We start from the raw sequence: 27518 nt of genomic DNA, 5'->3' as shown, positions 1-27518 counted from the left end.
ACACCATCTCCTCTGGGGGCCAGGCCTTACAGAGCCTGGAGGTGGGTAAGAAGGATCTCAGCACTCCACAAAAACACACACTAGCTTCTATAGATAAATATTTAACTGGATCAGGTTGTTCCACTTCGTAAGTGATTTGTTCTCCTTTATTAGTGTACTGTGTTAGGGCCCTGGTGTTGAGTCCCAATAGAAAAATGTAGCCAAAGCATTTTAATATTGGCACATCATTTGGCAACCATTGAATGAGACAGTATTATTTAAAGAGAGTCAGTATTCTTTTGTGTATAAGAGAGTAGTAGCCCTGAGGGTAGTCTGAATGCAAAATATGGGCTCAGTCAAGGAATAGATGTTAGGTCATCCATTGTCTGGGCTCCAGAAAGATGTTGATGAATGTTGTGGTTTAGCATCCAAACCACTCAATAGGAACGGCACAAGATTCAGCTTCTAGCTGAGAGTGGACAATAAGGCATATTCTTATTGGCTGTTTTATATATTTATATATATATATAAATATATAAGAATAGTAAATATTGCTTTGTTGTCTTGTGACTATTACAGAAAAAAAACAGTAGCTTTTCTTCAAGGTAAACAGTCTAAACAGAGGGGGGTGAACAGTGAAAATCGGGGATTGTCTCCTGTTAGGAAATGTGGTTTCTGAGCAGCTTGGAGAGCTGTCAGTCGGGCACTTCAGGCTCTCTCTCTGATCACACTGTTCCAAAGCCTTTGCAACCCTCCTTGCAGTCCTCCTGCAGGCTCCTGTGATCCCTGTGTCCCACGTCTCCTCCCTGACCCCCTCCCTGGAACAGGCCACGCTGGCTGTTGATGAGAGAAAACCCAGAATAGCCGCTTTCCTTATTTCGCCCCATTCAGAAAGGCTGAGGCCTCCCACCAGGGCTGATGCACTCAAAAATGGGGGGTATCGGAGGAACTCGCGGAGGCCATTGCAGACGACCAGGTGATGATGTGAAAGGCACGTGAGCTCAGGAGTGACGATGACCTCAGCAAGGAGCAGAGGCCGCTTCTCTGATGATGCGGACATGGTCTCGGGCAGAAATTCCAGCGAGAACTGGGAAGGGTCTCAGCCTCAATTCCAGAGCCCTACTTGCAGAAGTTCTTGCTCCAACCATGGTCTCTCCCCACTGTCTGTAATATCCCTAGAGCTTCATTCCAAAGTACCCCTTTTTAGTGGGAGCACTAGAGTACCCAGGCTTCCCGCTGCATTTCACGTGCTGCCCCGAGTGCCACCTTTAGTGGCCCACCTTTCACACCTCCCTGTGTCCATCCGCATAGTCTCAGGTCTCCAAGCCAACTGCTGCGCTTGCCCCCCTTTGAACACAAACAGACGGGAAAAAGGCCGGAACCATGTCATGTCCGTCTTTGTGAATGACCAGAGCCAGGGTGCCGTTAAGTAGAAATTCATAGGACAATATTAAGACGGAAAAATTCTCAAGTAACCGAAACCTCTCTCTACGACCAACTTAGCATGTGTTGCATTTAAAAGGTAACAAATGCAGTATTCATAAGCATCCGTGTGCTTGGGACGCTTGTGTCAGCAGGGTTTCTGTAGGCCTCTATTTATAATCAAATAAACTTCAGATATTCCAGAATGCAGACCGCATCTGGCCGCATTTTTGAACTGTCCCTCTAGGAACAGTTCTAAAATAGTAGATTGTTCCAATTTTTTTCCTAATGAGAAAAATCCATGTGTTCTGTGATTATTAATAATAATGGCTTCAAATAAATTATTAACTGGTTGCACTGGAATGTACTTTCTAGCAGCTTAGGAGCTCTTTAGGAAAGAATTCTGATTCCCACGGCAAAATGTCTAAGCTGTGCTCCCCGGACTGTCTCCTTCACGATTCCAGCAGCCATCAGCCATCCCAAGCAGAGCTGCTGAAGGGTCAACAAGAGAAAGAGGGGACAAATGTGAAGGATTCGTGGTTTGAGGTTAGAGTGACATTTAATAAAAATTTAAAACAAGTGGATGATACTTATATTTTTTTGACATATGAATTTGGGAGCTCTTCTACAAATTTTGTATTCAACAGAATTCCAAATACTGGCTCATGTACACACTCATGAGCATACTATCTATTTATCTATATATCTATCTTTCTGTCCCCAGATATCATATCTATCTAGATAGATAGATATGTAGAAATAGATATGCCAAATGACTACCATTTATGAGGCATCGTATGAGGAGGGGATGATAAAGTGTACGATTGATTCCTGCCAAGGGGTTCGCCTGTGGTCTGGTAGGGGACACAGGCAGGAACGCAGTCAGCCATTCTCTAGTAGATGTACATCTGTCTGTGTGCGCAGTATCAGGTACTTGACTAGGCTCTGGACCTAGAGAGAACAACAAAATTCCAAGCCTTGGGATGTGTGTCATCATTGTTGTACAGGTAATTAATTGATTCGAGTCCAGAGGAGAGAGAAACATTGCCAGCAACGTTGATCATGAAAGGCTCGTAGGCAGGTGACATTGGAGCTGTATTGAAAGGCATGTCCCCCATACGTAATTCTCTGTGCATATTTTCTGTTTGTTATATTACATTTTGAGACATGTAAGTCAGTGATCATTTACAATTTTTAAATGTCTTATGATTTTGTAAGTATATCTTTAAAACTCTAGCTTTACTCGAAATAATCCAAGACCATTTACTGTGATTTAAAGTATTCATAAAGCAAGGTGATTATTACTCTTGAGACCGTCGTACAAAGCCCTGAAGTGTGTTAGACATAGGCCAGAAACCTCTCTCCTTTGTTATATCTTATGAGTCTGTTAGGTTAAAAAAAAAAAAAGTCTATTCATTTTTCCTATTCCTGTTCTATCTTAGACACTTGAAAAATAGACTTTTAGTGCCGCAATCTAAAGGGAGGATCGTTCAGGAATTCTCTTTCTGTATTGCATATGCTACCAAAGACTTGGAAAATCAAGAGAAAAACAAATATGTTTTGCTTATTAGTGCACACCTTCATTTTCCTAAAGTTGCATAAAACTTACTGAATTGGGCAAGGGCTGTAAACATTGAATCGCTGTTGACATTGAACATTGCATAGCTGAAAAGAAAGGATGTATGTGTTTTTTCCATTTGCTATTTCAATAGTCTAAATTGCAGTGGCGAATGAAAATACAATTGAATCTCAAGTGAATGGCCAGGAACACCGTATATTTTATGAAATATGGCAGCATAATGAATAGGAGGTAAAAAAAAAAAAAACACAAAAAAACCTGGCTTTCAAGTCCTGATGGTTGTGATGTGATTGAATCATAGTGCATTCTGTCTGATGTCTGGGCTTTGCTATTCAGATACACTGCAAAGTATGTGCATTGCCTCAGAAAGTGCACCTGGCAAACCCACACGGAGGTAGTTTGCTTTTCCTGCACCTGCAAGAAACGTATATGCTTAGAGTAGAATTTAAGTAGGGGTGTTTTAATTCTCCTAATTGCGATAGATTCCCCACACAGGGAAAACTATCAGTCAGGTACAAAAGAAACTGCTTAGGATTTGAAGGAATTTGACAATTTTGTTGTAGTTCCTAGCCTGGCAGGTGGTAATAATGCCTATGCCAGCACTGTCAAAATATGAAAATTAAAGTGACGATGGGTTTTAATGAAATCCATTTGACAAATATAATTAAGGTGTTTTAATATGAAGTCCTGTAATAAAGACTACCGGTGGACTCCCTGAGGTCCTGACTAATTGTGTAGATTGCTTTTAAGCTTTGAATAGTTTTATTGGATAATGAACTGTTAAGAAGTGTTAGATCTTTCTTAAGCAGAATTTGGTTTGAAAAAGAAGAGGAGAGACAGGCCTGAGGTGTGGCATTTTAAACATAATTAGAAGAGAGATTTAAGTTAACATCTTTGATCTTGCTGTCAGTTTTTGATTAGAGCTGTAAATGCTTTAATCAAGTATAGTGTAGTCATTACATTTCTGACTGTTTTTTAAACTGCGAAATTACTGAGACATTGACATCAATTTTAACACATTCTGAAAATTTGCAGCAGAATTGGGTTTCTTTATCGAGTGTTTGCATTAGAATATCTGATTATACTGGCTTACCCACCTAAGACACAATGGCAAAATTATCCTACGGTGAGGACTAGTTTTGTTTCCACAGTAGTTAGGCATCGCTGCAAGACAGTACAATTACTTGATATTTATTTTGCTTTCTAGGAATGTGTTTGCAGGTTGAAAGCACTTATCATATGAAACTATTCCTTTAAAATGTGTAGATGAGGAAGTAATCTCAACTCTTCATTCATGATTTTATAACATTAAATGTTCTTAACTTTCACTTTCCAAGAACCATGTTTGCCTCATAGATCACTGCAGCCACCTGATGCCACATTTGTGTACTATTGTGTAAGCACCAGGCATACTGAGCATTCAGTAAACATGTGTTGAATGAATCAGCAATCACTTTGCAATAGCTGAGTATGTAACCTACTTAAATTACTTTCCCAAAATTAAATACAGTCTAAATAAGTGAACTGTGAGGAGAAAGTACATCTCCTCTCCCTTCTGCCCCCTGTCTTGACCCAGTTACTCATTATAGGTATAAATGGGTATATAGTTGGTAGTTCTGACTAGTTTCAGAGAGCATCACTAAAGTGCTGTGTGGGATTCTCCTGGGTGGAATTTTGCCTCCCTAGCATTTCACCCAGGATTGCAGACGTGATGGGGCTATTTTAAGGAGCCATGCCTCCAGGCCATTCATTGACTAATAAGGAGGCCACACTGATTACATGGTCTTGAACTTTCTGCTTGTGTATTGTGTGATACATAGGATATGAAATGAAGAGTTAAGAAGTCTGGATTCTAATCTAAGCTCTATCCAACATGCCATTTAGAAAAATTGCTTTTCTCCAGATGATCTAATCAAACCCCCGAGTGGAATAAATAACTTCTAAATCTCTGCTGACTCTAGAATTCTGTTGATTAGTATCTAGCATAAGTCTCTTTACCACCTTCACCCTTTTGGCCTTTCTTGCTTTTAATGTTGTCTCCTTTTTACTTTTCTTTGCACCTCTACCTTTTTTCTCCTGATCTTCCTTCCATCCTTCCTTCCATCCATCCATCCATCCATCCATCCATCCATCCATCCAGGAAGTGTGCATTAAGCAAGTATTATGTGGAAAAGAAACACCACCAAGGAGCAATATATTGCTTCTTAGTTACCTGGTGCCAGAAATGGGGTGTTGGGTGGACAGGAGAGAATACTGTCTTCTTATCCACTTTGATTTATGTGCCACTGGGTGATAGAGTAGGTTTGTAAGTAGGATTAGCTGGACCAGTTGCCTTTCAACATTTTTACCTGCAAATACTGCTAGAAATAAAACTTTCCTTGTAGAATACCCAACCACCCACTGTTTTAAGTATATTATTTAGTTATTGCCAGGTCAGTATTATGTTGATTCTGAAGCTACAGGAAAAAAATGTAGGAATCACTCTTGCCATAGGTCCTTACCTGTGTCTTCTAAGATTTGAAAAGAAAGGTGAGTTTTACAGGAGAGTATCAGTCACACTACTGTAATTGTTAGGTTATCAATAGACATTCCGTTTTTAAATCATGTTAGAACATATCTACACTGTTGAGAAGTGGATGATTATGCATGTGGGGGCAAGAAGCTCGGGGGGTGGAGGGGCTCATGAAATGTGGATTCCTGGAGACCCGCGAAGATGATGAGCAAGTTAGTGGAAAGAACCATGTCTTTATGTTAGTTGATCCAACACATGGGCGCATTCCTCTGTATAGCGCTTGTACAGTGTGTTACGCTTCGTTGTCGTGGCGGGATTTCCACGCCGTTCTCCCCGCTTACCTGGGAGATGCAGCACGTTGGGAATACGCTGTGTTCTTCTTTGTATCCTCACAGTGCCGGCCACATAGTTGGTGCTCAGTCATCTTTGTTGCATTGAATTATAATCCTACCTCTGATGTAAAATGTATTTCCACAGGCAAATTGTGTACCTTTCTGGGAGAGTTCATTTTCATCAGTATTTCCCAGAAAGAAAAGAAAAATGAATGGAGGAGAATCAATCCATGGATGGATGAAAGTGACCGCAAAACTTTTCCTTTACATCCATGGGCATATTAACTGCTACCTCCCTCTCCAGCTCACCCCCAAATGAAATCGAGATTCCCCGATGGGACCGTGATAATTCTCACTTTCAGAATATTTGTCCAGTGCTTTGAGATCCTGGTGACAGACCTGTAGAGTGGGGAGGGGTTGTTTATGTGTGATCCCTTCTGAATCCATACATATAATCAGAGTCAGTCTGCTTATAAAATCATCAACACACTATTTCCCACTGCGCTAGGTGTTCTTTTGAAGTCGCTCGTACCAAGCTCTGACCTCATTTCTCAAGATGTAGCCACAATTTCTAAACAGAAGATTCTGGCAAAGGGAAGACAGACCCAACATGCAAAATGTTTTTGAATGTTACTTTCCATTTAACACTTAAGGACATCAATAAGGTAACTATGATGTTCGTACTATATAGTGTTAACTGGCATTTCATTAAAGTTGTCAAGACTGAGAGTGGATTTTCTCCATTAGTTATATATAGATTTGTTTATCATCAGTGCACAATATGTAGGACCTCACACAGAATTTTTAAAAAATATAATTTCTGGCCCTGGCCGGTTTGGCTCAGCGGTTAGAGCGTCGGCCTGCGGTCCTGAGAGACCCGGGTTCGGTTCCCGCTAAGGGCATGTACCTCGGTTGCAGTTTGTCCCCGGCCCTGGTCGGTTGTGCGAGTGGCGACCACTCGATGTGTCCCTTCACATCGATGTTTCTCTCTCTCTGTTCCTCTCTCTCCCTCCCACTCTACCTGAACAAAGGGTGGAAAAATGTCCTCGGGTGAGGATTAAAAAAAAAAATATATATATATATAATTTCTGTATTACATATTGTCTCTGCATCATTTTTAAAGGGAACAGGGAGATAACCTTTGTAGAAATTATAAATCAATTACTCATCCAGATTGATTTAGTAGGTTCTTATGAAAAAAGTGAAACAATTTTCCTTCTCCATTGGAATCAGGGTTTAAGAGTAAAAATATGAGAAATAAAAATTAGCTCAAACTATATTCATTCTCATTCCATCTTGTTCTCATTGAGGAAAGAAAGTTAATGGTTTGTGCCAATATCTACATCCAGGAAACTAGAGAATTTTTGAAACTGGTAAGAAGATGCTATTTAGCCCTGGCCAGTTTGGCTCAGTGGTTAGAGAATTGGCCTGTGGACCAAAGAGCCACGGGTTCAAGTCAAGTCAAGTGCACGTGCCTCAGTTGCGGTTCGTCCCTGGCCCTGGTCCGGGTCATGCAGGAGGCAACTGGTTGAGGTGCCTCTCACACATCAATGTCTCCCTCTCCCTCTCCCTCTCTCTCTCTCTCCTTCTCTATTTGAAGATAAATGGAAAAATACCCTCGGGTGAGGATTTTTTTTAAAAGAAGATGCTATTTATTATATTCAGGGGGCAGTCCGTGTACTCTAAAATGGGTATCCTCCACTGTAATTACATTAAATCATCTCTAGAGTAAACCAGCACTGAAGTTCATGAAAACACTGCAGACAGTTCGGGGAGTTGCGTTTTCCTACGGTACTGAAGACTCAAGAATAATTTTGAATTTGTTCTGTCTTACTCTGTCTTTTAAAGGCTTGTTGTTATTCTTTTGGTAGGAACCTTAAATATTCTCTCTACTCAGCACTTTTTTGAAAATTGTATTTCAGTAGTTTGAGCCTCCAGCTTTGTAATAGTTTTTTAAATATGGCATTTTTGCTTTCAAACAGGAGTTCAGTAGGAGATAAAAATTTCTAATTAACAATTCCTCCACTTGGGTGAAATATGTAGTGTGTCTGAGTTTGTAAGTAGGTATAATATATACCTATTAAATAATTTGTTTAATCATCTGTTAAGACTTTGAGGGGTCTGTTTGTACTTGCTGTGTACAACAAATATTTTATTGGTATTTAGATTGAGGGGGTGTTTTTTTTAAGGTTTCAGTCACTTTTCCTGCACCTGAAGAGGAGAATGGGATTTGCCAGTGATAAATGGGGAAGTTGACTAGCTAACTAATAAAGATTTGTCTTAATCAAGTATGATTTGTCAGAACAGGAGCGCACTGGGGTCAGGGCACGCGCAATGAATTATACAGCATTCACAGGAGGAAAGGACCCGGCAAGAGACCTCATAAATATGCTGCCATTACCCACTGCTAATTCATATTCAGAGAGTGCTCTGCACAGCCAGTCTCTAGGTTGCTGAGCTGTTCACCAGCTTCCTGAGCTTTCTGTTTGCGTGAAGAAGAAGAAAAGAAGTATCATTATGTTTTGGCATCATCTGGGTTCTCAAGGTGTATCAGTCCCCAACACTGAATTGATACCAATAATTTGAAGTGTGTGGCTTATTACATCACATTTAATATTTAGTTAGTGCCTACTATATGGGCTCTGCAACATGCTGGACACGGTGGGGAGGATACAGATGTACAAGACACATTCTCTGCTAGCAAACGTTTTGGATGCTTTCTTATAATCCTTCAATTATTGTCTCTAAATTCAAATATTACTACAAAAAGAGAAGCCATCTGCCTTCACATTAAGTATGTCCTCCCCGGGAAGAGTTCAAACATTAAAAAATAGCTCTTGCTATTTCCTGAAGTTTGACTTATATTAAATATATAGGAGATATTTTCTTGTTTCAGCTAAGCTTGATTTTCTGACCTGTGATTCATATTCTCACGCATGTATGGGACTAATTGCTTGGATAAGTTTAGAAAGTCTCTTTTTTCCATCTTTATTTTGTAAATCGCTTCTTTGATTTGAAGAGCTTATTGTTTCCTCTCTTCGTCTTGCACGTGATGTGAAGTGCCGCCCTGCCGCCAAAGCAGCGGCCAAGGCCAGCCGATCGTTTGAGTTCAGACGCAGGTGGGGGGATGTCCTCCTTAGCTCTAGAGAGTCACATAAGGGAGCAGCGCTGTCTTCAGGGTTTCTTTTATGCCGAAGTGGCCTATCAGACAGTTTTCAGATGAGATTATAATTATGACAAACTAGTTTGTAGCATCTCAATGCCTAAGTTGGGTAGAAAGACATTGGCATCCTCTTTCTTCATGGAACAAGCACTGTAGTGGTGGGTGAGGTGAGTCCCTTTTTGATGAAACTGGTGTTTATATTAAAAATAGTAATAATAGCCCTGGCTGGTTTGGCTCAGCAGTTAGAGCATCAGCCCATGGATCAAAGAGTTGCAGGTTCGATTCCAGTCAAGGGCACTCACCTCTGTTGCGGTTCAGTCCCCAGCCCTTGTCAGCGTCCTGCAGGGGCAACTAATCAATGTGTCTCTCTCACGTCAATGTTTCTCTCTCTCTCTCTCCCCCTCCCACTCCATCTGAAGATAAATGGAAAAATATCCTCGGGTGAGGATTAAAAAAAAAAGTAATAATTTTAAAAATTGTTTGAGAGTGGATTTTCAGTACATCACAGAAAAAAAATGAAGGGACTGTGGACTTCCCACTTCCAAGGATGGTCTCACCAAGAAAAAAAGGTGGAAATGGAAAGTTGGCAAAATCTACTTTATCTATTCCTGCTTTAGCAAAGGAAAATTTTTATCAAGAAGGCATTTGGTATATGTCCCGAAACCTCCTTAGAAGCTTGCCTCAGCCAGAAATGGGGAAGGAGCACAGTCCTCTGACTTCTGACCGTTTAGAAATTGCCCTAACTCCCTACAGGATGTTTACAATGGAGTGTAGTACCATCGTGAGAATTCTATAGTGATGGGGATTTCTTTGCTTCAGGTGGGAAAACAAAACAAAACACCAGTTCCGTAATTCAGAGATGACGTGGAAAGGTTTGGGCGTGTGCTCACAAGCGCTCACTTAGAAAACATCTGAACTTCAGTGTGGGCAAGCCTTCGTGAAATCAACGCCTGCCACCCTCACGAGTGACGCCATGAAGATATTCACAAGGCAGTGCAGGGAGACGGGCAGTGAACACAGACCGGAGACAGTTTGGTCCTCGGAAATGAGCGGCCTTTACATCAGCAGTCACTGTTGTCTCCGTAAGTGTGTGGCCACTGCATGTCTCACAAAAGACAAAATGCACAGTGCCAGGGAAGGGATTGGGAACTGAAACTGCGGGTAAAAGAAAGAGGAGGAAAAGCAGGCCAGACGGGCCTGGGACATAGTCCATAATGTGAGGGTCTTGGGCCTTAGAAAACTCATCCTGCTTTTTTTTCTTTCAAGTAGAAGAAATCATGTTTTAATATTCTCATCCTTGTGTTTGGTTTATGACGTTCAAAAAATCATTAACATGTCGCCCGGCCAGTGTGGTTCAGTGGTTGAGCGTCGACCCAGGCACCAAGAGGTTGCTGGTTTGATTCTTGGTCAGGGCACATGCCCAGTTTGTGGGCCTGATCCCCAGTGGGGGGCATGCTGGTGGGGGCCAATCAGTGTTCTCTCTCATCAATGTTTCCCTTTCTCTCTCTCTAAAATAAATAAAGAAAAAAAAATATTTTTTTAATCATAACATGTCTAGCTTCCTTTTTTGTTACGTGTTTGACCAAAGTATGGCTCCAAATTGCCCAGCCAAAATGCCTATGTGATGTTGGCCATTTACAGGCTGGTGAAAATACAGTGTGTGCCGGTGGCCATGACCATCAACTTGGGGATCCATCAGACATGGGTTTTGAATACTGGCCGACCGTGGGCAAATGACTTAACCTCTCTGAGCTGCAGATTCCCTGTCTTCAGAAAGGGTTAATAATAATCTGCTTCAGAGGTTGGTTGTGTGAAGATTAAATGCAGTATCTGTCCAGCGCCTGGCATACAATGATGCAGGCAATAAATAGGCAAAAATAAAAATCCTTCCCTGGAGGGAAATATTCATTGCAGTATTTTACACACCGCCTGTAAGCAATAAACTTTTGTTGGATATGTATTGAGTGAATGAAGTCATTTTTTTCATCTCCAAGGGTTTAAGCCTATGTGCTTTTTTTTCCCTCAATGAGTCCCATCTCAACTTGTTAAGACTCTTACACGGAAGTTTTTTAAAAGACTCGATTTTAGTGGTTCCCTAATAGAGCTTGTTGAGATATAATTAAAAATTCTTCTTAGCATTATGCTAATAAGTTCAATATACAGTCTTGCCCATGAAGCCTAATCAATTCTCTATTGTATTTAGAAACAATAGTGGCTTTGTTTTATTCTGTATTTTAGAAACTCCCAATGTCATAGTGCTGGCTAAGAAAGAAAAACAACTGTAAACTTTTCTAAAGGAGCTTCACTAAAATAAGTCTCTAAGTGCATATTCGGTCATGTATTCTCCCTCTAAGGTCAAACTGGTATTTCATTTTACAAAACTTGATGATGCTTGACTGTCTTTCACATGACATTGACCAGCACTTGCCATCTGATTAGCAAGATTATCAAAATCGATGTTTATTGAGCCTTTTCTTTAAAGTTGGGACAGCCTTGGCGGTGTGGCTCAGTTGGTTGAGCATCATCCCATGTGCCAAAGGGTCTGAAGTTTGATTCCTAGTCAGGGTGCATCACCGGATTTAGGGTTTGGTTCCAGTCAGGGTGCATACAGGAGGCAACTGACAGATGTTTCTCTCTCACATCGATTTCTCTCTCAAATCAATTTTAAAAAACATGTGTACAAAAATAATAAAAAATAAAGTCAGAAGGATAGCATAAATATTATGGAATCTTTAACTTCTTCATATATTTTATTTTTTTAGGAAGACAATAATTTAGGCTCAGTTTGGATCTTTCATTAGCCATACATCTCAAGTTTAGAAATAATACCAAGGTCACTTCACCTTAAAATTCTGCCAGAATAGACCATAAAATCACCCATTTCTTTTTTGTTGTGCTTTTCTTCATTTGTTCACTAATTCTCTTATTTAGAGTTTCATTTCTACATCTGAAAATGTCAGTGTCTAAAATGCAGGGCTCTTCTGCTTGACAGTTATGCAGGAATAAAACGTCTCTGTCTGTTTGCTTCATAAGGAGGTGTAAACCCCCACCCTCAGATTTTAGAGTTTTCTGTAGGTTGCTCTGGCTTATTTGCGTGTGTTTCAATTAAACTTTATATACAAAATCAGGCCACAGGACGGTTTGGCTTAAGGGCCCTGGTTTGCAGACTCCTACTCTAGACCAGTGGTTCTCAAAGCATAGTCTCAGGGAACCAGCAGCAGTGGCGTCATCTGGGAACTTGTTAGAAATGCCCCTTCATGGGCCCCACTCCTGACCTACTGAGTTAGAAGCTATGGGTATGGGGCACAGGAACCTGTGTTTTAACAATCTGGCTTACTTTTGTTTATTGATTGACCTATGCCCCATCTGCTTCCACAAAAAGAAGTGTCTTACAGTAAAAGATCAGGTAGGCATATCAAGAGCAGAAAATAACCCAGTGTGGCTCTGTGGATTGAGTGTCACCCCATGAACTGAGAGGTCCTGGTTCAATTCCTGGGTTGCAGTATTGATCCCCAGTAGGGGGCGCACAGGAGGCAGCCAATTGATGTTTGTCACATCAATGTTTCTATCTCTCTCACCCTTCCTCTCTCTCTAAAAAAGTCAATCAAAACATATTTAAAAGAGCAGAAAATATTAACCAAGGACAGAGGACAAGCCAAGAAGTAAAGGGAAAATTTGGACCCATAGGGAGCAGGGGAGGGGCTTGCTGTGTGAAGAAATCCTAGAACAATGTTTTAACAATTAAGGATTAAACTCACCCAGAACTTCCTAGGATTCAGGCCAAAGAAGACAATATGTTGGATTACATAGCTTACATCATTCAATATTACAGAATGAATTATTTCCTGTACTGTCAAAAAACATTTTTTTTAATCAGGCAGGGGAAGACGTGTGGTAGTAGTCTTTAAATAAGACAAACTAAGAAATGTGATGAGCCCTGTCCTTGAAATCAGCTTGACTAAAACAGTACAGAAATAGTCCTTGTTTATAATTTCTTAAGTAAATCTTTCGAGTACCACAAACCCAGAGTTAACATCTCTATCAGTTTCAGATACGTAGCATAGAATGTTAAGGAGTCAGCCAGCAGTCCTTAACAAAGAGTTTAACGTAACTTCTGGACATTTTTAAGAAAACATATGTCTGAACCCCACTTCCAAAGATTCTAACTTCAGCTAGAATGAGGTTGACACAATTATATTTATTAAAAGTTCTAGAAATGTGTCTGGTCCCGAAGCAGAGGAGCACACCCCCAGATGAGAACCGGTGGCACTGCCTGCCCCCTCAGATTTCAGTCATCTCGCTCCAGCTTTCGAAGGAAATCAATGCAGAGAATTCAAGAAGGAGAGCACGCGCTGAAAGCTGAAGGGAGGGTCTTCTCTGATGTCAAGTGAAAAAAGACCCCAGCGCTGCAGCTCGGGACAGCAAGCCGGCTTCTCCCCTGTGCCACTCTGATCAGTCGGAGCCGCGGCCTGCAGCACTGCGTGCGGGGGTGTGCGAGCAAGCGTGTTCCGGGCAGTGTAATTGATTAATATCTGCCAGGTGTTGGAATTAAAGAAGGGCAGCATGAATGGCAGATATTTGTTGACTTTGCTCTCAGGATGGGATATGTGGATAGCAGAAAGGACATTTTGTTGGAAAATTAAATAAACGGACTTATTTTGTCTGAATTTTTTTTAAAATATGTTTTTATTTATTTCAGAGAGAGGAAGGGAGAGGGAGAGAGAGAAACATCATTGGTTGCCTCCTGCCCGCCCCTAACTGGGGACATGTGCCCTTGACGGAAATCAAACCAGCGACCTGCTGGTGCCTGGGACGGTATGCAACCAACTAAGCCACACAGGCTGGGTGTCTCTCTGAATTTTTATTTCTAAATGTTAATTTCTTTCATTTCTAAGCCACCTTTTATGAGCCTTCTCAATTTTCCTTCACTTTCTCAATTTTCCTCTCTACATTTCCAGCATGATTTCCTACTCAGTATTTTTTTATTTATTATTATTTTTTTTAATCCTCACCCGAGGACATTTTTCCATTTTTTGTTCAGATAGAGTGGGAGGAAGAGAGAGAGAGAAACATCGATGTGAAAGAGACACATCGAGTGGTTGCCACCCACACGACCCAACCAGGGCCAGGGACAAACTGCAACCGAGGTACATGCCCTTAGCGGGAACCAAACCCGGGTCTCTCTGGACCGCAGGCTGATGCTCTAACCACTGACCCAAACCGGCCAGGGCCCGATATTTTTTTAATGTTGATCATCCTTTAGGTCAACACTTTGTGTTTCTTTTTTTTTTATTCTCACCTGAGTACATTTTTCCATTTTTTGTTCAGATAGAGTGGGAAAGAGAGGGAGGAAGAGAGAAACATTGATGTGAAAGGGACACATCGAATTGCTGCCTCCTGCAGGGCCCAACCAGGGCCGGGGACAAACTGCAACCAAGGTATGTGCCCTTAGCAGGAACCGAACCCTGGTCTCTCTGGACCACAGGCCGACGCTCTCTAACCGCCGAGTCAAACCGGCCAGGGCCACTTTGTGTTTCTTAATGCTCGAATTCAACAGCATTGATGGTCAAGTCCTGTTCTCTGCCTGTATCCATTGTCCTGTGTTTCCTCGGACTCAATACGTTTCTTTTTTCCATTTATTCAACACTGGCATAACTCGGAGATATTCCAAGATTCAGTTCCAGACCACCGCAATAAAGCAAATGTTGCAATAAACCAAGTCACACAAATTTTTGGTTTCCCAGTGCACATAAAAGTTATGTTTACACTATACCGTAGTCTGTAAAGTGTGCAAGAGCATTATGTCTAAAAAACAATGTACATACCTTACTTAAAAAAATGCTTTATTGCTAAAAAATACTAACCATCATCTGAGCTAGCTAGAAAAATGGCACCAATAGACATGCTCAACATAGGATTTACAGACTTACAATTTCTTAAAAAAAAAAAAAAGCACAGTGTGTGCAAAGCACAAGAAAACAAAGTATGCCTATACTGTGTTCCTTCCTCCTGTTTTAACCTAGGTGTCTGCTTCCATTGTGCTCAGAAAGGTCAAAATAAAAATAATAACTGTATAAAACACAACATTTTAATTTATAAATCAATGAAAACATTGGTTCAGGCTTTGAGTTAAGATATAAATTAGAGTTTTACAAAACATATAAGATGTGTAAGATGACAGTAACTCCTTCCAGGTGAATTCTAAATATTTTGTGTGAATCATTAATAGCTCTGTGGCCTCCTCCGTGACACCATAAACAAAAATTAAATCACAATGGATCAAAGGCCCGAGTGTAAGAACTAGAACTAAAACTATGAAACTCTTAGAAGAAATCATAAGGTAAATCTTCATGGCCTGATTTGACAATGCACTCTCAGATATGACACCAACAACACAAGTAACAAAAGAAAAAAATAGATAAATTGGACTTCATTAAAGTTTAAAACTTCTATACATCAGAAGACACTATCAAGAGAGTGAAAAGACAACCTGCAGAAGGAGAGGTACATTTACACATCACATACCTGATAAAGGCCTAGTAGTTAGAGTGTGTAAAGAACCCTTACAACTCCACAACAAAAAGACAAGCCAATTTAAAAATGGACAAGGAACTTGAATAGACATTTTTCCAAAGAAGATACACAAATGGCCAATAAGCACATGAAAAGATGTTCAACATCATTAGTCATTAGGAAAATGCAAGTCAAAACTACAATAAGATACTACTCCACACCTACTAGGATGGCTATACTTTTTTAAAAAGGGGGGCGGGGGGATATAAAACTGTAGGCGAGGAGAAATTGTAGAAACCTCTGCATTACTGATGGGAATGTAAGATGGTATAGCCCCTGTGGAAAACAGTCTTGTGGTTTCTCAAAGAGTTAAACACAGAATTACTATATCATCTAATAATTTTGCTCCTAGGCGTATACCCAAAAGAATTGAAAATAGGTATTCAAACAAATATTTGTACAGAGGTTCATAACAGTACTGCTCATAGCCAAAAGGTAGAAACAACCAAAATATCCAGCAATAGATGAATGGATAAGCAAAATGTGGTTTATCCATATAACGGAATATTATTCAGCCATCAAAAAAGTATGATCCCTGCTACAACATGAATGAACCTTGAAAACATTAAGCTAAGTGAAGGAAGCCAGTTCATAGTTTCACTTGATGTGATTTCAATAATTTTTAGTATTTAAACCTGAAGATCACAAGCTATGTGTGTTTCGAACTCATGTGTTTATATGTTGACATGTATCTATTGCCACATACTTGAATCAAAAGGAGAGAAGTGATTCCGTCCTTTAGGCCATCTTTCCCGTCTAGTTTGTTCAGTCAAGATCGTGAAATCACAGCATATTCTTCGGTTGAGTGCTGTCATTTGTATATGGAAATGATGTTCGAGAAATGTGGAAACTGTCTGTCTCCTGTCCAACTCCTGCCCAAATTATCGCCAAGGCCTTTCTTGGGCACTGACATTTTAAATGTGTACTAAAGTAGAATGCCTTGTCACCCACATTGTAATGCATTTTGGACAGGACACTCTTAAATGTATTTATTTTTGCTGCAAAGATCACTGACTTAAGAGTCTGGTGACTTAGGTCACGGCCGCAGCTCTGTGGGTAATTAGCAATGTGCCCTGGATGATCTCCACCCCCGAATTCCTGCACTCTCATTTGCTCGTCTGTGCATTGACTCTTAAGGCTCACTTCTTCTAAAAATCTGTACTTCTATTATAAATGTATAGGAGACAACCACGTTTTCAAGCTCAGTGGTTCTCATGAATAAAAATTCCCTGAGTACCTGCACACATCAGGTATTGCCTCTTAAAATGCTGCATATCTTAAGAGGAATAAGAAACAGCCTCATCTTTAAAGTAGTTTACAATCTAAGAGTCACAAATTCAGATTCTACAGTAGCAAAGTAGGAACATGAATGAGGAACTGGTCAGGTGGCGAAATGGGAAGCTCCATAGTACCTGGCTCTTCTAAAGAGGGCAGTTGGAACACAATCCCAGCCTGTTTACCAGGTGGAAGTGGGGACTCAGTGTAGGCTTATGTTCCAAATTGTCAAAGAAGCTACAAGTCCACTTTTTTATATGAAATCTCCTGTTTAAAAGAAATTGTTGCCAACCAGTTCAGAAAAGCTTAAAACCATGTTTCGTAGGAACAAAACATGTGTGCTAGCCTCATAAGTTCTGTAGTCCAACCAGTTGTGACTTCTGAATAAGGAGATAATTAGAATGTTATACGTTCAATGACAGAAATGTGTACAGTTCACAGTTCTGCCCATAATGCTTTCTAAAAAGGTTTTCTAATTACTTTCTAGGCACTTGTCAATAGTTTACGGCACTTTTTGTTTTTGGGTTTTTTTTAGAATGAGAGATTCATTCAACCCGGGGACAAAGCTGTTCATGTCTCCCTTGTCTGTTAAGTAAATACATGTTTGGTAAATTCCACAAGTGAGCCTTTGGGATGTGTTTTGACAGCTTTGCCCATTCAGGTTGTCTGCTACTTCATCTCCTGACTTTTACATTCTTTATTGAAATGTGAAAAGGGGATGTCTTTCCTGGGGCTCTGGTCTTGTTGCATAGAATAGAACTGATTCATTCTCATTTTTGAATGGAGCTGTAATTAACATAGTTCCTTTTGTTGAACAACCTCAATTTACATAGTACCTGCTCATTCCAGGGCATCATTATTGATAGCACAGCTTCATTGACTGATGTCTGAGGGCTCTGGGAATAGTGTTTATTAATTATCTGCAGCAAACCGGGTAACTAAGGGGAGGTTCTGCTACTATGACTTTGATGAAAGTGGCACTGATGATTTTTTTAATTGCTTAATGATAGATTTGATCACCTTAAAGCAAAATAGAATGCGTACTCACCTGCTAAGGAGGTAGTGTTAAATCATAATTGCTTTATTAAAAAAAAAGAAAAAGAAAGAAAGAAATCTGGACCCTGGGTAGTCTTTTGCTACATTTCTACTAAGAATGCATAAGTTTACCTGAATGTATAATTTCAGTTTATATGAATGTATAATTTCCTGGAATAATGTATTCATCAAAGTGCTTGTAAATATTTTATACTACATAGTAAATGCAAATGTTCTCAGCGACCACGCAGGCTGTTGGATGAAGCAGTCAGTCCAATGTTGTAGATTTGGGCAAACTGGAGCGTATAGAACCCGCTTTAAAGCATTTAAGTTTGAATTGTTTGTTGGTTTGAATTGTTTGCGGGGGTCAGGGAATGGAATGGGAATACATCGATGGGCCTCATTTGGCTCTTTGTGCTCTTGTTTGCTTAATTGCTCTATAGAGAAAAAGAGGCATTAAGATTTTATGGAGTCGTGAGCCCTAATATTCCAGAGACAGAAGGGGCACTAAAGATGCTCTAATCTAAGACTGTCATTTTACATTTAAGGAAACTGAGGCCCAGAGAAAGGACATGTTTTACCTAAATTAATCTCCAAATGAATACTTCTGGGTTTCTTTTAAGTGGGTCTTGAAGACAAGGGGAATTGGAGATCCTTCTAAAGATGCAATTTCCAAAACAGTAACCATTAGTCACATGTAGTTACTGACTACTTGAAATGTGTCTGGTGCTATGGAGCAACTGAATTTTACATTTTACTTAATTTTATTTAATTTAAAAAGTCCCATGTGGCTAGTAGGTACCATACTGGACAGAGAAGCTCAGGTATTACAATTTTTATCCTAACTTATCACAGTCTACCTTGATAAATATTATACTACTACACATATTACTTAAACACCAGTCAGAAATATACTTCTATTTACCCACTCTTCATCCTTTGTGTATTGGTTTTCATATATTTAATTCTCTCTCTATATATATAGATAGATAGATAGATATAGATATAGATATAGATATAGATATAGATATAGATATAGATATATATTATTTGGATCTAAATTTTACAGTCCAAATTTCCATCTAGTAGTATTTCTCTTCAGCCTGAAGAAATTTCTTTAACATTATTTGTGGCTCAGTTCTGCTGGATAAGTCTCTGAGTATTTAATTATCTAAAGTTGTCTTTATTTTTAAAGGATGTTTTTGCTAGATATAGAATACTAGGATGACTAGAATACTAGGATGACTTTTTTTTCTTCAGCATTTTGGCATGTTGCTCTGTTGTCCTTTTGCATTGCTGAAAAGCCAGCCCTCTTTTTTTTATCACTGACTGCTCTTCTACGTGTTGTTTGTCTTCTTTTCCTCTGCCGCTTTAAAATTTTTTAGTTTATTCTAGTTTTTAGAAATTTAACTATGATGTAATTAGGTGTGGTCTTCTTTGTGTTTATCTTGGTCATAGCTTGTTGAACTTTTTTGATTTGTGGTTTGACTTTCTTAAAACAAAATTTGAAAAGTTATTTCTTCAAATACTATTTCTTCCACCCTGTTGTTTCTCTCTGAGAGTCTCTTTCTGGGGATCTAATTGGATGTAGATAAGACCTTTTTTATTACCCCACAGGCTACTGATACTATGTTCTTTTTTTCTCCAAACTTCTTTTCCTCCTTCAGTTTGGATACTTTCTGTTAACCTGTATTCAAATTCAATGATTCTTTTTGTATCCTGGAAGATATTTTATTTGGTCCATCCAGTGTAGTGATTTCAGATGACATATTTTTTCGTTTTAGAATTTTTTTTATTCCTTTTCAGACTTTCCATTTTTTTCCTAAAAAAAGTCCATCTCTTCATCCATTATGTTTACCTTTTCCTCTAAATTCTTTAACATGGGTATAATAGTTGTTTTAAAATTTTAATATACTAACTCTAATGACTAAGTCATCTATTTATCTACTTAGACTTTGTTTTTACTTTATTATTTTTCTTTTTTTCCTCTTCTTCTTTTTATGTCTTTTTTTTTAAATTCTCACCTGAGGACATTTTTTGATATTTTGTTCAGATAGAGTGTGAGGGAGAGAGAGAGACAGAAACATCAACGTTAAAGGGACACATCGAATGGCTGCCACCCACATGATCCAACCAGGACTGGGGACAAACTGCAACCGAGGTACGTGCCCTTAGCGGGAACCAAACCCTGGCCTCTCCGGACCACAGGTCGACGCTCTAACCGCTGAGCCAAACCGGCCAGGGCTCTTTTCATGTCTTGTAACTTGTATTCTAGAGAGTGTAAAAAAGAACAGTAGAATCTGAAATAGAAATATTTGAACTCATTCTACCTTAAGTACATTATTCTATCTTGCATTTGATTAATGGACTGATCAGATTCTTCCCAAAATTAAGTTGAGCTGGTGCTGAGCTAAATCTCTAATTGGATACATCTAAGATTAGTGTACCCCAACCTGTGTCTATATTTCCTTTTCAGTTCATCTCATCTGTATTTGAGTTGGTTGGTCTGCAGTTTCCCATATTTTTGGTTCACGTTTAGACTTAACTCAGTGTCTCAGAATGCAAGCACTGTAAGAATGTGTGGGAATGTGTGATTTCTCTTTACCAACCAGCCTCTTCTTCAGCGGACCTGGAGATCAAAGGAGAATTATCAGACCAAGTGATTGGTTTTTGCGTTTAGAGCTCATTTACTTCTGTCCTGTAAGCCTACATTTCCATATGGTATTTGCCTGATTTCTCCTCGTCCCTGTAAAGCCTCTCAGTTGGGAGGCCTGCACCCCGCCGACATAAATGTTGCCACAGTTCCTTGCTCACGTATGAGGAGACCGCTTCTCTCTAGAACCTCTCAGAGCTTCTTGGCCTTCACTGGACTTCCCCCAGACAACAACAGTAATTACTTTGTCTGGGTTTGTTTTCATGAATGGTCGTCGGGATCTTTCTACATCCTCACTGTAGGCAGAAGGTCCTCACCTGTCTTGAATTGTCAAATAATGAAAGATGGTGAAGGAACTGCCTGTTCCGTCCCTCGCCTTTCCAGGTGTCAGGGGCTCCAAAGACCTTCATGGCTAAGTAAATCTACACTGAGGACAACCGACCCACTCAGTGTTCAGGATGTGTGCTAAATGCCAAGAATGGCTGAGCCGACCACTCCACGGGCATCCCCCTCCTGGAAAGCTGGGTACGACTTCCCTTGCTCTCCCATAGCAGTGCGTTTTTACTTTTGTTCGATTCAGTGGCCAGAAGTGCCCAAGCCATGTCCAAACTTCAGTGCTCCCGGTTGTTAGGAAATACTACTTTGTGTTTGCATCTGTCTGGTTGGGGTTCTGCAATATGCATATGAGAACACATACTTCAAAGAAAGCTTCTAAAACTTCTATTGCAGTGCGTCTTTGCACTCCTGCGCTTCGTAAGTCCCCAAATGCAAACAATCGCTGGGTGATTTCAATGCCTTTGACCTGGTTCTGCAATTACTAATGAAGTTTTGAGTTTCTGAAAACACCCTTACCTTTTCCTAGTCCTTTAAGGAAGACTCGACGGGCTGATTTTTACTTTTGAAAATAACTCGTTGGAAACCACATCCTTGATAAAGTTTGTAAAAAAAAGGTTAAATATGCGTCTGCTGAGGAATAATCATTAATTTCTGGTTGGTGCACTGCTTATAGCATAATGGCCAAAATTATTTTTTTGACTATTTTGAGTTTATTCCAGGAAACATGTTTCTGGTGAATTATAGTTGAGGCTTTTTCCTTTTCAGCCATGTTTATGTTAGAAGATGACATGCACGTCAGTCGATGCCGCCTTCTCAGAGAGAATACTGTAATCTGCTCATCTCCAAATTGCAAGTTCAGTACATTTTTTAAAGTTCCTTCTGGTCAGCCTTAGGGTGGTTCGAGCAGCACTGTTATCCTGTGAATGGAAAGCAGCGATGCTTGTCAGTGGTGCACCCTCCGAGAGCGAAGTCTCATCTTTCGCAATGCCGGGCCGGCCCTGCAGGAAGTGTCCTGCTCCATCTGTGACTCCCTGCTTCCTGCTTCGTTCCTTTAGGGGCAGGAAAGTCTTGAATGCCTATTGTATACTCTCCTCTCCCCCCAATATATTGTAAAAGAGAGAAAATGTTGGCCAGATCCCACTTTGTAGTTTGTGACCCAGTAAAAAGGACCATGGATCAAGGATATGATTCATTCTGGGTAATTGTGAAAACAAAGCTGGCTTTCGACATTGGAATGCAGTGCTCCCAGGACGATTCCCAGGACCCCGTGGAAAGGACAGGAGAAGTGCAGGAAGGAACGTTTCTTCCCAGGAATTCATTCAGCGTGCTCCTTCTGACACGTAGAATTTCAGCATACAGCCTAGGTTTGGATTGTCTCGTATGCTTCCCATTGTTTCTTACTCTGAAGGAGATCCTTGCAAAGTGATGAAGTGAAGTATTTATAAAATTTATAATTTCTCAAATTATTTCAATAAAGGGAGTATGGCTATCCCACTCTGAAGGCTTTGACAGTGTGAAATGGAAAACTCTAGACTCAGTGAATCGCATCTGCTCTGGTGCAGGCCTGTGACCTTGTGTCCTTCATTACTGTTGTTGGTGAGTGCTTGCATCTAAAGTTAATTTATTCAAGAAAAGTAAACCTAGCAATGTTATTAATTTTTAAATGAAATAATCCCTAAATGTCTCGTACTATTGTAACCAGGGACAATCTATTTTAAAAATCATCCTCTCTAGGTGGTGGTTTTGGTTTGGTTTGATAGGGGTAGGGAAACACATAATGGGGGGAAAATCTTACATAACTGTCTTTGCTTGGAATCTTCATTTTCTTTCTGTAAGAGTAAGCATTTCTAACACATTTGACCTGGAATTTTCTGTGTTAGGGTATTAAAATTGAGGGTAGCAAGTAAGAAATGAAAAAATTGTTTCCACCAAATGTATATTTGTGTGTTATCACCAGGACATGTACACCCTCGCCAATATCTCTTCTTTTGCCAGACAGGGTTAATAGTGAGCATGCTGAGATGTGTCCCAGGAGGCAAAGAGATTGAGGGAGGGATTTATGACTCCCGAAAAGGCCTGAGCTCTTTACCTCTTGTTCCATTGATTCCTTCAGTGGCAGACTATAGATCCATTCAGACTAGAGTTTTTCCCCTGTGAACCTGATAGAATTGTGGATCTATTACCTGCCTTTCAACATGGACTTCTCCGGTGCCGCGCTTGATACGCTTTGAGAGCAGGAATGGATCAGAAGCCTCTCATGTATTACGTTTTTCCTTTATTTTATTTTCTCGTTGCTTTATTTCTTCCACAAATACTTATTGGGAACATTAGGCTGGTGACAGACACAATGGTAATAATAATAATAATAATAAAGTAGGAGTAATAATCTCCTTCCTAGTCATTTAAAATTACTACATGTTACAATACCATCAATCTTGAGAGAAAATATGTAAACAGTATTTTGCTGAAATAATTTCAGTACTGATGGTGTTCATCGATATTAGGTATTTTAAGTTAAAAATGAATTAAAATTGCTATGTTATATTGATTAAAGGAATTCAGTATAATGGCAGTGCCTAATAGAATGACAAAATTCAATATTATAGCTAATATGCAAAAAAAGAAAACATTCAACCCTTGTGTTTTCTCTTTCTCAACTATTGGTGTCATCTTCCAACATTTATGACGCCTCCCCTGGAAACCACATACCCAATTTTACCTTAAGGATATGTTGTTTGGAGGTAATAATAAAAAGCTAACATCAATCTGAGAGGAGGTACTACAGTGGGGAAGTACTATACTGGAAAGACTTTTCAGAGTTTTATAGATATCAAAAATGTACGTATCTTATTGTACTTAAGCCTGTTATTAATTGGATTTTCTATCATGAAAGGGATATACAGTACATTCCTTTCTCTGATGTGCCATGAAATACAAACTCTAATGTAACCTTTGCCCTTTAACTGCGAAATCTTTACCATTCGCATGACGGTTCCTTCAGTACGAGGGCTTGGTCTTGACCGGCCATGTTCCCAACATCGACCTCTGACACCGAGTTCTGGATTCAATGATTATTCACTGAGTGCACTGATTTCATGCATCTCTGTGGTACCCTATAGTTTTCAAAGCATTTTCACTTAGGTTATTTCATTTGGCTGTAGTAACAATTCTGTGAGAAAGATGGGACATATGTTTTAATCAATGAATAAAATTGCAGTTCAGGTGGGTTATGGTAGGAGGGGGTCAGTGTCATAATAGTTCATTGGTGTGTTTTTCTTTAAATATCAATTATCATCCAATAAATAATTATTGTTATAGACCAGTCACTGTGCTATGTATTTTCACTGGAATATCTTGCTTAACCCTTCCAACAACCCCTGACACAGAGCTGTTTTGTCCCCATTTTGGAGGTGGTGAAACGAGGCGCAACCGAGTTAGGTGACGTGTGTGAGGCAGCACAGCCTGGGTCAGTGCTGGGGGCAGGCTCGAGCAGAGTGAGGTCACAGCCTCAGCTCTCAATACGGCCTCCCCACGGCCCTACAGTTGTAGGATGTCCTCTAGAAAGACATCAGACAGAATTTCCTGTTCTTCTTCTTAGCTTTATCAGGTCTTTGATTATTTAGAAATAGTGACTCTTCTCAGTATTTAAAAGCTATGGTTTTAGTTTTTTTTTTTTTTTCCTGGACTATGTTACTTTCTATTATTTGCCTTTAAAATCTATTGTCACTTGGTTAGATGGATAACTAGATATTGTTTCATAGTGACCTATGATCTATTTAATCAAGAGTTCAGACCTTTTAACATTTTTGACGTTTCCCCAAATCAAATTCTAAATAATCTTTTGACCACAAACTAACTTTGGGATTTCTTAGAGAGTTCCTGGATAATCTCAAAAGATTTGTTCTCTTGTTTACTTTGAAAAGATTTGTTCTTTCTCCTTGGGAAAAAGGAGATATTAAACTAACTAAACCTATTTGATATGTTAAATTACATGGGAAATATCGCCAAATAAAAGTTATACTTAACCTTAAAAAACTAAATCCATATGAATAAAATGTTTCTCAGTATGCACACATGAATCAAATAACTACCATGGTGATTTCTTAATGACTTTACCAAGTTATTTGCTGTTCTTATAATAGATGCTTTTTGAATGTTTCTGTAAGTTTCTTAGCCAGAGATGATTGTTGTCATAGGTTATGACCAAAGAGAAAATACAAGAGAACAAGAAAATACATGTAGAATAAGGTAGTCAGACAAGTTGCCAAGATAAGAAAAGAGGTAGATGATCATTCTTCTGTGATAGAATAAGGCACCTCCCAGGTGCTGGAGAATGAATGTGAAAAGAATTTATTCAAGGCAGCTGAATGTGTGTCAGGTCTTGTAACAGATGCTACAGTCAGAGAAGCGCCGGCCACTGCCAACCAAACGGGATGAGCACGGCAGGGGAAAGCCCCATTGGCCCCCAGCAGTGTGGCTGTTTCCTGAATGTTCCTGCCTGCCTGCTGCAGTGTAAATGTTTGGAAGATCGTCTCCAGCTTGAGCTCTCCCCAACTACTGACTAACCAGTGCACCTCACCCTGACTCGACCATCCAGAGTAGCTGAACCCACACTGAACTTCAATTAGCTGTAGGAATTGAGAGTGTGAGGACTATTGATGTGGGGTGAATACGTTAAAATCAACATGGTTCTAAATGGAGTTTCACTTACGTATGCAAAACAGTGCAATAATGAAGTAGGAAGGGTAGAGTAGAACCATTAACATTATTTACAACCTGTAAAAACCAAAGGCTAAATGTAACAATGATAGTAGAGAAACCATCGGACCTGGACTCGCCATCTCAGCAAATACTATGCTGAGGTGGCCTTGGGCAGGTCAGATCACCTCTAAATCATCACTGCCGTGGTGGTCATATTCTGTAGGTTGAATTTGAAATCGCGTCTCATCTTACCTAAGATAAATAGGTAAAATCATCAAATGCTTTTAAAATTTTTTTCAAATACATGAATTGAAATGTGTGTCTGATATATAACGTGCATATATTTAACATTAATTCTGCACCCATGGTCATTTTGGTACTAATGCTGAAAGTAATTTCCACTCACACCCAGAATCATCTTTCCTTACTCAAGTTTTCTTTTTCATAGAGCAAATTGGCCAGGAGGTGTTGGAAAACCTCAGTCATGACAGAGAAAAGATTCAGAGAGCACGTGAGAGAGTAAGTAGAAGTGATATAGTCTTTTCACAAATTCAGTAAATGGTAAGACATACATTCAAGGGTCTTTGGCACATGTGTAGACTCGCAATGCGTTGATGTTAGTATACCTAAAAATGGCTGGGGTGACGGAGGGGTGTAGGGCCTGGGGAGAGGAAACAGAAGAGTATGGGGTGGAGAAAGAATAAGCTGACTCTTTACGTCCCCATCCTGCAGTGCCCCCTGCGTCAATATTTTATTCAGCTCTGTTGCTGACAAGGCCATTGAGGGAGATGTAGGAGTATGTCAGGTCTTTTGGAGTAAAATCTAAAAACAATAATCTCATCCTCCCTCAATTCATTTTGCCTCCTTTTATATTACTAGAGCTTTGCACATTCACAAACTGGAAAAATAATGAATTACCCATATATTAATCAAACTTTGTCAGCCTTTGAGACATACGCTTTTATATCCAGTTCAAGTATCCAGTTTAAAGCACCCGGGATTATCTATCACATGTAATTTTCTAAATCTAAGAATTCCAGAGATTGTACAGGTGTCAAAAATGTACTTTAGTGCATTTTTTTTATGAATTGGATTTTCTATCACAAGAGGAAATTATTGTCTGCCAATGCACTTTGAAAATAATCTAATTGCCCAGAGTTTTGTTTTGTCTTGTCCTAATGCTGCGCGTCTTCTCCTAGCTTCGGGAAACCGACGCTAACTTGGGGAAAAGCTCCAGGGTTCTGACGGGGATGTTGCGAAGGTAAGAGCAAGGTAGGGACCCGTCTTCCTCTCTCTCCCTGTTTTTAACTGTCTTTTTCATCTCATTGCAACTGGGCATTTGTCAAGCACACAGGCTTCAGCTCTCAGTACCCTTTGTTAAGAGCCTTGAAATGCCAGAGCACGGACACTAACTCTGGTTTGGACACGGACACACAATGAGTGCCTTAGATTAGAGAGAAGGCTTTGCTAGGGGGTTACCTCAAGCTATGGGAAAAAATTAGGGTTAGACATGAAGTATTTTTTCATAGCCTGAGGAAGGCCCCATGGCAGGAGCGGAGTGATTTTATTTTCTATTTCAGTCGTCTCTTTCTCAGCGAGGGAATGCAGTCAGCGGTGTTCACACCACCCCTGGTATTAGCTTTGTGCTCTGTTGCCTTTGTTTTCATTTCTTTTTTAAGAGATGCTTTTTGGAGAAACATCTCGATTTTATGTATACTTCAAGATGGTTTTTAAAACTTCAAGAATGTCTGAATGATCTGAATTCACATGTGTGAGCAAACAAATGTTAATGATTTATATGTGTAATTAACCTTTGATGGAGACTATTCGGGAGAGCTTAAAAATGAATGAATGAGTGTAGGTAGTTTTCTATACCCTGCATTTCTCAGAGGGGAGTGGGAAAGGTTTTCATTTGACTGAAAAGTGAAGGCATTTTTTTCTTAGGTATATTCAGCATG

At 39.7% G+C, this 27518-nt stretch overlaps 1 protein-coding gene across 13 annotated transcripts in view; it reads left to right on the top strand.

Annotated features, from left to right (window-relative positions):
• Positions 1-27518, top strand: part of VTI1A (vesicle transport through interaction with t-SNAREs 1A) — a 331254-nt gene that overhangs the window by 171545 nt on the left and 132191 nt on the right. For all 13 annotated transcript variants that reach the window (XM_036265630.1, XM_036265627.1, XM_036265634.1 and 10 more), the window contains 2 exons: positions 26009-26079; positions 26760-26821. In XM_036265630.1, coding sequence (XP_036121523.1) covers positions 26009-26079; positions 26760-26821 — 133 coding nt within the window. The remainder of the gene's footprint in view (positions 1-26008; positions 26080-26759; positions 26822-27518) is intronic.

Source organism: Molossus molossus, unplaced genomic scaffold (genome assembly GCF_014108415.1).
Source record: "Molossus molossus isolate mMolMol1 unplaced genomic scaffold, mMolMol1.p scaffold_m16_p_17, whole genome shotgun sequence".
Classification (NCBI taxonomy): Eukaryota; Metazoa; Chordata; class Mammalia; order Chiroptera; family Molossidae; genus Molossus; species Molossus molossus.
This window is presented reverse-complemented; position numbering and strand designations above follow the sequence as displayed.